The sequence below is a fragment of the Misgurnus anguillicaudatus genome, chromosome 16 (assembly GCF_027580225.2).
Source record: "Misgurnus anguillicaudatus chromosome 16, ASM2758022v2, whole genome shotgun sequence".
In the NCBI taxonomy this organism is placed as follows: Eukaryota; Metazoa; Chordata; class Actinopteri; order Cypriniformes; family Cobitidae; genus Misgurnus; species Misgurnus anguillicaudatus.
The window spans coordinates 34,607,165-34,619,941 of NC_073352.2; the positions used below are offsets into that span (position 1 = coordinate 34,607,165).

The window sequence follows — 12,777 nt, forward strand, 5'->3', positions numbered from 1 at the left end:
AATGCATACTTATTAATATTTCCTAAATTATGTCCCCTGATCTTGAAATCATCATGATGGCAGAATCCATTTAAAAAAAGACTGGATCTAGGATAATTTGTTTGTGGTGTTACTGTCTTTCCTGGTAACACCACAGACATACATTGTTTTAAATTATTTAAATGTTTTTAAATGTTATAAAGCTTTAATGTTGATGGATATAGCATATTAAACTCATTTTAAATGCATAATAATCCATTTTATTAAAAGAAAACAATTAAGCATTTTTAAAATTTCTGCCTCTCATTTGCCGCCCCAATTGAAGAATGACCCACATGTGTCTGTGTGATATAGATTTGACTGACTCTTGAAAATGTGTTATAGTTGCAGGACAGAGAGACATTGGTGAGTTTGCTGGTGGGAGCAAGATACGGTATCAGCCAAATACTGAACCACCAGCTTAACATGATCTCAACCATCATAGACTTCCACTACATCACCCGAATAGAGGTGCTGTCAGAGTCGGACAGGATCAGCATGGTCAAGATTTACCTGCAGGACATTCAGGTGTGTGCACGTCCACCTGGAGATAAAAATATACAGGGTGCTGTTTTATTATATGAGACATCTGATGATGAGATTAGGAGCATCAAAGTTTGATTTCACTTTTAGTCTTTGACATCACCTTAGTCAGTCAATATCAAAGATATAGTTTAATTTTTCACAGAAAATATCCTCACATTCTTAACATTATTTATAAAACGGTTAGTTCCAATCCTTGATTCTGATTGGTCAATAGGTGTGCTTTATTCGCAATAAAACACTGCTATGACCGCTTCACCCAACGGTTCTATTTAATATCACTGCGCCCTTAGCAACACCCTTAGCAACACATAAACATATAATGAGACAAAGTCTGAGAACAGTTTGTTGTTTTTATTTGAACTTTCATGTTGTTTTTCGCAGTCAGGGACTATTTTTTCTAGCGGAAGGAATGCTTTTATTAATTTAACTTCATGAAAGTTGCACTAATATTTTTTTTACTTTAATATTGTGGTGTAACCGTTTTATAAAAGCAGTGGGGTGCTCGAGGCAAGTGCTGTGTCGTGAATAAGTAACGGCTGAAGGGGTTGCAGGCACTCCGCTTCACGTCGTGACTAACAACGCCCTTCAGCCGTTACTTATTCACGATACAGCACAGCCTCTCGTACCTTATTGCTTACATACAATAGGATAATTTTATGTAGAAAACAGTAAATCACAAAAAATGACAGGGTCACATATTTATTCACCTTCATAGTATTAAGATACAGAACCGAGTCCTCTCTGTCTCTGTACAGTCCATCACACCATCTTTCTTTTTATCTTTCCCACAACATTCAGCCTATGGCACTACTAATGGAGTCGGTGGGAGCTAAAGATTTGGCCTGTCTGCTGGCTGGATACTGTAAATTAATGGTGGACCCCAACATCAATGTGTTTCGCTGGGGACCAAGGCCTAAAATGAGACGCATTCCAGCAGAAGAAGGTAAGACTCCGATCTCTTTGCTGAAGCCACCATTGAAGTGACTTAAACTGCAATTCATTGACGGGCCGCTAGAGGCTCCAAAAGGGAGTCAGTCCCGATAGACCTCCATGTTAAAATCCACAACTTTACAGCAGAAAAAATGTGTTTACAGCCTAGTACAAAAAGTGATTTTGGCCTATATTGCTAATGTTGCCCTTCTTGACAGCTGTGAGGGGGTTAATTTTTTGTAACTCATCTGTTTAAATTATATTAACCCATACACACCAAATGCAAATGTAATGATTTGCGTGAGTAGATTAGTCAATGTAAAAATGCGAATATATGCAAACGGGTGATGCGCATGATGCAAATTGGGTGACACGATTACCACGAAAGCATGCGCTATTAACCTCAAACTAGGGCTGTGCAAAAAATCACCTGCAATTCTCATGCGTGTTTCATCATTAAAGCCAGTTCCTTGATTAGTAATAAATCATCATCAGCTGCTTTCAGATGAAGCCGCATTTACTACACACAGCCCTATTTCACAGAGAAGCTAGGCAAAATCACGTTCATAATCGAGGAAAATCGACTCCAATAATCTATGCTATTTTGCCTAGCTTATATGTGAACCACGGCTCTGTGTAGTAAATGCCGCTCCATCTGAAAGCAGGTGATGCCGATTTACTACTAATCACCAAACCGGCTTTACTGATGAAACACGTATGAGAATCGTGCAAAGCTCTACCTCAAACGCATCTAAAGATGCGAAAATAAACGCAAACTTGTGCGGAGCGATGCAAATGATGCAAATTGAGTGACACGATTGCCATGAAATATTCAACTAAAATGCATCTTCGCACAAGTTAAAATATTCAACTCTAGCGAAAAATTCACATGACACAAAGTTAGCGAGTAATTAAGAGCGTGAGGAATGCGATGCTTTATGCTTGGTGGGTACGCAGCATTAAAATTCTGCATAATTAAGGGCGTGGCCACTTGAGTGACGGGTGAACCGCCACTGCTGTCACTACTGTCAAGCTAGGCGGGCATGGTTTCAGCAACTAGCCACCTCAGCTTCACCCACGTCCCGCCTCTTTACCCATTTTTGGTAAATCGCTGCGAAGATGGTGACGGCAGGATCTGCCAACTATTGGCTACAAAAAAGCTCTTCACAAACCTATGGGTGACATCACAGACACTAAGTCAATATTTTTACAGTCTATGGTAAGACACAAGATTTCAGTGTGAATGGATTGTTAATGTGACTTAGGCTTCACAAAGTTTGAAAGAGTGGTGGAACGGCAACATTTTTAAATGCATAAAAATCATTCATCATCATTTGACTACTTTTATAGTTTTTCAATTTTTAAAGCTTAGTAGGAAAACACAATGTGTTTGTTCAATGTGGTTTGTTATGTGCAGGATATGTTTCTCGGTGCGGCAGCGATTCAGAAGACAGTTCGGAAGATGATTACGTCATGGAGGCTCTGCTGGACACTCCGGTTTCAGAAGACACGATCTCTAATCAAACTGACGGCACGGAGGAAGGAGAAGAAGAGCATTGTAAAACTGCAGCTGAGGCAGACAGGGTGAGAGTGATTGTTACGCATGAATATTTGGATGATGAAGGAGAGGAGGCAGGAAAGAGCGAGTCCGTCATGGACGAGGATTTCACACTTTTGGAGACGGGCTGGTACACGGATCCTCGTGTCAACAGCAGCTTTTCCAGTTTGTCCAGTAACTCGCTGAATGCACTTGAGGAAAGTATCAAGGCGGCAATCGGTGGACTGGGTCAGAAAGACGATAAGCCCAGTTCTGTTCGTGGCTCTGGGACGTCTGTGGATGTCCATCATCCGTACCTGCTGCCAGAGCGTTTGGATCAAAGAGGCAATTTAAACAAACCTGTACGACCTTCTGTCCTGTCCTGTAATAATCAATCAGGTCTACACTTTAGAGAGCTCTCGCAAATGTCCGACAGCTTGCTAAGCCCGCCTGCGGCCAGCGATGATGCGTTGAGCGATGAAGAAGATGAGGAAGAAGGAGAGAGTCGATTTTCCAGCATGTCAGCAGAATTTGAGGCCGTGTTGTCGTCTTGCAGTGCTAATAGCATAAATGCTAAATTAGCAGGGGTGAATTTTCAAGCACTTTTCTCCAGGATTCATAGCCAGGGAGACCGCTTTGCGAACAACCAGAGAAATGAAACTAAACAACAGAGACTTTTACAGATAAGATCCGGGTCATCAAACGTCAAAGTAAAAGACGCTAGAGCAAATGGGTCGGATTCAGAGGATGAATTTTTTGATGCTCAAGATCGATTTACCCCTCCCATAACAGAGCTACGCCCCACAGGTCAGTAAATATACTGTTCATAACACTAAAAGGCTAAACATCTGTGCAAGAGCAAGAAATTAAATGGGTTTTGTCCCACCTGCCAGTGGCTGGCAAATTGGATAATATTTTACTGCCTAGAAATACTTGTGCATTTAAGGGAACTGTGTTTTATTTATTGTGCTTTTCTTTTTATAAAGAAATTAAATAAAGCTTGACTTCAGAAGCTCAAAAGTAGTAAAGGGTGTGTACCTCTTTAAATGAATTTAATTTCTTAGTGACAGTCAGTTTCCCAGACTGTTGTTCTTGCAATTGTATTTTATTGCAACTTTTAGGTGAACTATCCCTTTAATTTGCTATATCATTGCTTTTTTATAAAAAGTATCACATTTTCTCTTTCTGATTCTTTTGCAGATAAACATTATGATTTAGAGAACAAACTAAATGCTGTCTGCGACTTCAAAGTGAGAGTGGAGGTTCACGAACCCAGAAAGAGAAATGAAGAGGAAAAAAGAGCGGAAAGCACCTCGCTAACTTATACAGACAACATCAATGAGAAACCTTCTATTTCGAACCATAACACTCCTAACAACACTAAAGCGGAGGTCCATCAACCCTCACTGATTTTACCTCCTAAACCTGCACCTGTGGAAACTAAACCTTTCTCTGCTAACCAGTCTTCAGGTCAGAAAGCCCAGCACAGCAATGGTGACATCTCTGGCCGAAATGCTCGTCTGTCATCACAACTTCTAGAGATGGAGCCAGACACTATGGAGTTTAAACCAGTCACTGGACGTAAGCCATCAATGTCGTCTTCCCTAATTACAGCAGTACGCCAAGCTCCACAGAATACAGTAGACTCAGAGACTCTTTACAATGGGTCCAAACCTCAAAATGGGATATTTGACCATGACATAGTATGTTTGGAAAAGACACCAAATCATGGGCATTTAGAAGGACATGATACTCAAGACATTAAGCCAGCTCAGAAAGAGACAAAAACTACCAAAGGACTGATTCAACCTGGAAACATTACAGCAGACAATAGGGGTGAAACCAGTAAACCAGAAAACAGACTATCCCACAAGCCCCCAATACCTCCCAAACCTTCAGCGATTATTTTACAGTCAAGACCTATTTCAATTGACGCCCCATCACAAAAACCTGAAGCCAAGAAAAACATTCCCCCTAATGGTCTTTCTCTTCATTCCTGGTCTCAGAGAAATGGTACCTCCCCATCTGGTACACTAAGCAAGGGTGTTTCTCAAAGTCATGAAAACCTAAGAACTGAACAACAGACTGAAATTTTTGCAGTCAAAGCAACGAGTGCATCAAACACACCTACCCCTTCTCCCTTACCTTCTCCTTCAGTTCAGTCCGTAAGTATTGTACCTGAAGATCCGGCCCAAATTGGGACTTGCTTCCCCAACAGAACAGGCCTGTCTGGACGACTGCCGGCCTCAGCCTTGCGTGGAAAAATTCAGGATATGCCTTGGTACCTCACTCGTTCCCAAGAGATCTTGGGGACAGTAGCACTCAGCAACACTATTTCATCTACAGGCATGAGTTCCACTCATGCAACAGATGGGAATCACGAATCTAAGAAAGTTTCCCCTAAAGCCACTTCAGTGCCATCTTTAAGTGACTGGAAAGAGAAAGACGCTGAAGTTGTTATCGTGAAGCTCAAAGATGGACCAGAGGAAGTGACCCCCATTCCTGTTAAAGACACCAATGGTAAACCACCAGCATCATTGAGCCATTCTAACCTAAAGCAGGAATTATCTGCAGAAGCCATCGAGTTGCACAAGCATTTTGGGACCTGCAAGTCCGAACAACCTCAGTCACAGAAAGGAAACCCTCCAGAGATGAGACTCGACAATGCCCCTGCTCTTTCTTCTACAAATCTTTCTCATCTAGATGTGTGTGGTTGCCATACAGTCTACGCCAACTGTTTCAGTGCAGATATAGAGGATAATTGTGGCTTCGATGACAATCTGACCGTGTATGAGTTCTCCTGTCGAAACCGGATCAGTCAAGCCCCCCAACCCTCACCAATTCCACCCACTTCTCTTGCTGCTCCTTCTCCAAATCTCCTGTCCCTTCTTAAAGACTCACCTCGTCCCCTCTCCATGTCTTCTGAGCTCAGTCCACTCTTGATCCCACCCAGGCCCCTGGAGTCGCTGGACCACAGATCCATAGATAATCCGCTCCGCTTCTTGCAGGGCCATCGTTATATTAGCGGCCAAAAAGGCGCAGGGCTCAAAGATGGCTATGCTTCATTGCAGCGAGATATCGATGATCTACTTTTAGTGTTGAAGAGAGGACCGTCTTCAGTATACCCTCCGAGCCACAAGGGAAAGTGTGAAAATGGAAATGGTATGATTGGGCAGTCCATTTCAGAGACTGAGAGATGCCTGGTCCAGGCAGAGGCACGTAGGTTGGCATCGGGATGCCAGAAGGCCACTAGAGTAGGTTGGGCACCCGATGATGCTCTTCTGTCACTCGGAAACAGCTTTGGTGCACTGGTGCAACTAGCCTCCACCTGCATGCGAGTTCCCTGTTCGGACTGTGGAGGTTGTCACGGTGATATCGATGCGGACGAGGCACTCGGGAAGCTTGAGGAGATTGTGGACCTATATAAGGAGTTTGTGGCCGCCGTACAAACGGCAAGAGAGGGTGAAGGTGTTAGACTGTTGGCCAAACAGTGTACGGTTCTCATTTCAACAGTCTTCTCTCTCACACAGCTGTTTAGGACACGGACGCCAGATATAGACAATGGAAATGTACCTCTGACTTTTTGAACTTTTCAGCTTCCTCTAATGGACCGTAAAGTGAAAGAATAGTCTAGAATTGTACTTTAAAAGTAGCGATGCCGTTTTGGCATATAAAAACAGATTGTGTGCTGGCACACAAGAATAATTGTAAGTGCCGTGAGCAACGCACACATCTAACAAACTGACACGAGAGATCTGATATGTGTTAACTTGTTTGTCTTGCCAAGTCTCCATATAAACGTACTGGAATTATGCATTCAAACATAACTATTTTCTAACAGTTCTTGAAGTCCTGATGTATGTACAGTCGGTCGTATGTATTTATTTTTACATACAGTATATGCGCACCATGGTTTCTAACCTGCTATACCTGCATTTTGTTTTTGTGTTTGTTTGTTTGTTGGTGTATGTGAAATCCCTACCTCTTGCTCTAATAACCTGAAACCTGATATAAACAGTGTTATTAAGCTTCACTTGTTTTTATGTTTAGTTTAGTGCTGCTCTGTACTTAATCCCTGATAACCTGTACAAACAATTCTGGGCAATTCTGGGGCTACAACACTAAACACCCAAAATACTCATGCAGTAATTTTTACAAAACTATCCAAAGGATACTGATGTGATTTTGTCTGCGTTACGCGTCAAGACTTTAGAAAGAAATCAGATGGCAATAGAAGTGGGGCTGTATGGGATTTTTTGTACCCATGTGTTGGTGTGTCCAGTTGGGCTTCTGATGTTTGTTTTTATATTTGCTGACTGTTAACCACAGAACCAGTGTGGTCCAAAGACGCAATAGCACAACTTGGACGTGTTTACACAACAGCGTTGTCACCATGTAGCACCCTGTAACCGATCCCAACGATATTCACACAGTTTCTAACTTGTCCTTTGTTTTTGACTATGCAAGTGTCACGATTTATATCTATATATATTTTTCACATATTTCACACTTTCTTACATTTTATACATATCAAATGTATTTTTTGTTGTGGATCACTAATATCTTTGCTTTAGAGGACTTCCCTGACAAACCTAGGCCTTATATTTTATCTTGGAGGACCTTTACAACATTTTGTTAAATGACATCATTATGGAAATGCAGCATATTTTTTAACATTATTTGGCTTTTATTTGAGTTAGGTTGAAACATTTTTCCTGACACTTCTATCAATGATGTACAGCACCAAATCTAGTGTACTATAAATATCTTTGAGGAAGAGGATCCTAGCACGATTTCACATTTAGCTCTTTTTCATCGTTGTGCTAAACCCATTCTAATGTAGCGCACACACCAAATGTGAATTTAACGATTTGCGTGAGTCGATTGCATACAAAGTCAATGCAAAGACCTGAACTCTCGCAGGGCGATCCGAATGGCGTGAATTGCGCGGTGTAATTTCCGCTGAAACAATCGTTATTTGTCTCAAACGCGTCTTTGTGCAAGTTGAAAATATTCAACTCAAGCGAAAAATGACCATGACACGAAGTTAAATTCTGCAAGTAATCTAGAGCGAGGAACGTGATAAGAACGGTATGGGATGGTTACAGTTATGTTTCCACTTGAAGCACTGCATGATTACAAACCGTTCCCAGCAAGCAATTCTCAGTGTGGTTATCAAACCAAATCGTGCTGATAGAATTTGTGTAGTGACGTCGCCGCTCACGATTGGTTACTCGTCTGTTGCCTGGCCATAAGTTTCTGCCTGTAGCTGGTAAAGCACGTTGTTTGAGCAAAGTAAACAGTTCAGGGAAAAGTAGTCCTAAAAACATAACTATGAAAACCCTTTTTAAATCTCATGCCGTCTGTAAACTCTTCTTACCAAGGCAACGACTGACGCATTTGTATTTCATTTCAAGGGATGCTATTATCAGCCCCACAGTGGAAAATGAGACCATGGGCCTCATTTATAAAATGCTGCGTTAAAACCATCCTACATTTGATCTTACGATCATTTATCAAAAATGCGTACTTGTGATTTATAAACGCAGAAAACGTGCGTACCCCTTTCATAAATGGCAAATGAACTTAAACTTGTGCGCAGCCGAGCAGTTACAGATCTCAGTTTATTAAACAATTCCTAATTAATGTCATAGACATATAAAAGAGCGCTTGTCAATCTTTAAACCCAATTTCGAACAGCAAGAATGGCTTATTTCCAAAAACCTGCAGCAATCAGACAAGCAAAAGTGCGTACGTCTGCTCAGACCCTGACGTTGCGCTAAGCACTTTTTCACGTCAAAGACAGTTTTTATAAATATGGACTTTGCTGTGGATTTTTGCGTATGCACACTTTACGATCAAATCTGTGCGTACGCACGCTTTATAAATGAGGCCCCATGTCTTTGCCGGATTGGTCGGATCGGCACGGAATAGAACAGTTAGGCTGGCCACACACGTGAAGATTTTAAGCCTGATTTACACCCTTTGCAATCGAAAGAGGGGCGTGGCCCGATTAGTTTAATCGCAATCGCTTTTTCAACAAAAAAAGACTCTGATGTGTGGTGTCATTGCGGATTTTTTGCTGCTCCTGATCACGTTGGAGCCTCCCAATCCCAAATCGTAAAAAAAATGTTTCCTTACGTTTGTGGTCGTCCATGGATTTAAGATTAGAAAATCTTCTAGTTTGTCCCAGGTCGTACACAATGAGAACAGTTTGGCACGGCGGTGGAAAAGTAGCTAATTTTTTCCGAAAATTTCTTGTAACGCAACACAACTTGCCTTGCATTATTAGCATCACCAGAGGGGGTGCTATTGTATGCATTAGCATGAACTGACTTCTTTGATTAGTTTCTCTAGCAGGTTGACTATTGTTATGGCAGAAAAACAATTTCAAGAGAATTTTACTGAGCAAGTTAAAGTTAAACTGTCAAACTAGCAGAACGAAAATATCTGGTTAAATTTACAAACATGTGAAGAGGTTCGATTGCCTCACATTACTTTCAAAGTAATGTAAAACGTATATGTAGTTTTGCCTGTAAGATAACATTGCAACGGTTTCGGGTTCACATCAAAGTGTTTCTAACATAAGAATTCCAGACGATTTGTCAACAAAAACATATGAAGTGAGGAGATCCCATATATTAAAGCAAATACAGTAAGAATCTGTTTGAATTTAGCTCCCTGACCCTAGACCAGTATTTGACAGTTTTTGCTGCAGCAGTCAAGGCTGTTCCTAGATCAGGTTTTAAAGGTTCCCACAAAGTATACAGTATAATTAAATCACTTGAAGTCAATGGACGGATTATGGCATCATCTTTGTTCGCTTCTGAGTTACTTGAAATTGGAGAAGTGCTTCCAGATGGCTGCACTATCACTTATATAGACACCAACTTCAACACACACTGCCATACTGTGCTTATCTAGTCAGTGAGATCACACATAGCTAGTTTGTATCAAGGATACCAACAGTAGTAGAGAAGAAAGACACTCTTAACACAGTAACTTGTATATGTGTAGTATTTCTTTTTACAAGCGACTCTTCCCAGGAACAATTTTCATATTAATCTGTCAGAGAACGAACATATTTCTGTATAAAACTTACTGTAGTATGAAGGCTCTCAGACTGAGATCAAATGAACTGCAATGGCAACTGTAGCAAATATGAAACAAACTGCTTGTTGTGGAGCGTATGTATTGAGACTCTACTGTACGCAGGCATTTCAAGGCGAACAGATAAAGTTTGATTACGGCTGTATGTGAATGTGAAGAGGATAACAATTGAGAATATGTTTTGCATTTCTTCTACTGTGTTCATGATAATAAAAGTTTGATTTTGAATGACAGTTAATGGTGAACCGTTGTACTCTGTGGAGTCTGTCTGTCCTGCTGCATTTATAAACATAATGGAGATTTTAATCTTACACGTACGCTTGATTATAAATGAACCTGTGCTGGGTTGTTGCTACCAACCATGGGTTGAAACGACCCAGCACAGGTTTATTTATAACCAAATGCTTATGTCCAATATTTACTAAACAGTCCAGCATTTTTATAGTGTATACTGTATGTGAAGATATCTAGGTTATTCATCCCAAAATCACATTTCAGTACGACAAAAATTGCCATAAATGTTTTTAGGGTGAAGTATCAACTATAAATATAAAATGGTGCCTCATTTATAAAGTGTGTGTATGCAAATATATCCATATTTATAAAAACTGTCTTTGATGTGGAAAAGTGCTTAGCGCCACGTCAGGGTCTGAGCAGACGTCTGCACTTTTACACTGTAAAATATTCCTGTAGAAATTACAGTATTACTGGGTATTACTGGCAACTAGCTGCCAGTAACTTACTGTAAATTTTACATTTATGTTATTTACTAGCAACAGTTTGTTCAAAGTTAGATGAACATTAAACATTTTCAGGCTTTATCTTCTACAGTAAGTTACTGGCAACCAGCTGCATAATTACAGCAAATTTTTTACAGTGTACTATTGTCCGATTGCTGCCTGTTTTTGGAAATATAAGACATTATTGATCCTCGAAAAGGATTTGAATATTGATAGGTGCTTTTTTATATGTCAATGACATTAATTTGGCATCATTTATAGTTGGAAATCTTCAACTGTTCAGCTCAATTTAGGACGTTTTCTATGCAGAATTTTATAAATGAGGCCCCAATATCTGACATGTTTTTATCTGCGGAAACATATTTGATGTTTTTGGGATATGCTGCTATTCTGTATCTCATAGGACTTGTGTGATACAAAACATTGTGACTTGCTGTGTCACTACATTCTTATAACAAACCGATAGCCACTAAAGCATCTGTCAGACTATATTTGCCTTTGAATTTGGGCAGGAGGGGATTACAGATTAGGCCTGGGATTAAACTCACTCAAAGTCGTCTACAATTCAAATGGAGAGAATGATGGGAGGGTTTACTGGCAGACCCACATACTGTAATCTGGGGGAGTTAATCTGTAGTCAGACCAAGAGTTTCTTTAAGGCTTTTCTTTTCAAAATATTTTCAATCCCCATCTTCGGTGCTTAATAAATGTCCCGAAATGTAATGTAGGGTACACAAACAATTTAAGTGCATTATTTAAACTATACTGCAAGTGTTGCAATTCATTACCATTGTATGGATTTTGACAAAAAAATGCCAAAAAAATCTAATCCAAAGTGTTAAGAGCCCAGCTCCAAGCCTCTCCTGTAGGAAATGCTCAAGATAGGAATAGACATATTTTTACACAATCAACACACATCTCTGCTACAAATCCCACTGTTTGTGGGATCTAACGTTATCAGACAATTACATTGAAAGTGACAGAAGTACAAACGTTACCCCATAGGTGCGGTTCATTGTAACAAGCACAGGGTTTGATGTACTGCAAAACCCGCTAGAAAATTTAGTTTAAAGGTGACATAGAATGATTGAAGGGGTATTTATCCTTGTTCTGTGATGTGACATGTAGAAAAACCTTTTTTTGTTTGGGTCTGTAATGCCTTAGAAGCTTCCTAAAAACCTCTCTCAGATAGCTCTATTAGGGTGGGTGATTTTAAACACGTGGTTTTGAACCTATTTGGCTCACCCTACTGGCTAAAATTGCAATCTCATTACTGATTGGCTGACTTTGCTGCCACTCAAAAAATGTAGCCAATTATTTTAAAGTTGAGGGTCAGTTAGATGCCTGTGATGTCATAAGCATCAGTTTTTCAGATTGGGCTGTTTTCTGTCTGACATTTCTAAAAGAGGAATTTCTATGAGACTGAGATGTTAAGCATGTTTTGCACTTTTTGGATGTTCGTGAATGCGGGTAGACTACCATTATTCAACAAAGACAAGGTAAAAATGCTTTTTCATTCTCTGTCCCCTTTAAACACAAATAACTCAATCATATTCTGTCTATATACTAAAGGTGGATATTGTTTATATATCTGCCTATAATAGATAGATATCCACATATTCATCCAACACCATCTTTGTATTAGGCATCAATGCATTTTCGAAAGAAAAAAAATCATAATTGTGAGTTATTTCCCCTGATATTGTATAAAAAGTTATCATTTTGATAACTTTTCATTATCATTGTATACTGGAGGCTTCATTGTAACATTGTGTGACAACTAACCCCGCTGTGTAAAATTTTTTCAATCCCAGCTATCAGTTACTGGGATTTGCTGACATGTTTCAAAATGCTGCTATGTTTTAGGTAACAAGAGTGATTAAATTAATATAAGGT

General features: G+C 40.0%; 1 protein-coding gene across 7 annotated transcripts in view; it reads left to right on the plus strand.

The window, feature by feature from the left end:
- Nucleotides 1-10,374, plus strand: part of frmpd1b (FERM and PDZ domain containing 1b) — a 45,539-nt gene extending 35,165 nt beyond the window's left edge. For all 7 annotated transcript variants that reach the window (XM_055178669.2, XM_055178673.2, XM_073854542.1 and 4 more), the window contains 4 exons: nt 364-546; nt 1,363-1,507; nt 2,912-3,838; nt 4,232-10,374. In XM_055178669.2, the coding sequence (XP_055034644.2) occupies nt 364-546; nt 1,363-1,507; nt 2,912-3,838; nt 4,232-6,618 (3,642 nt within the window). In that variant the 3' untranslated portion in view covers nt 6,619-10,374. The remainder of the gene's footprint in view (nt 1-363; nt 547-1,362; nt 1,508-2,911; nt 3,839-4,231) is intronic.
- The last annotated feature ends 2,403 nt before the right edge of the window (nt 10,375-12,777 follow it).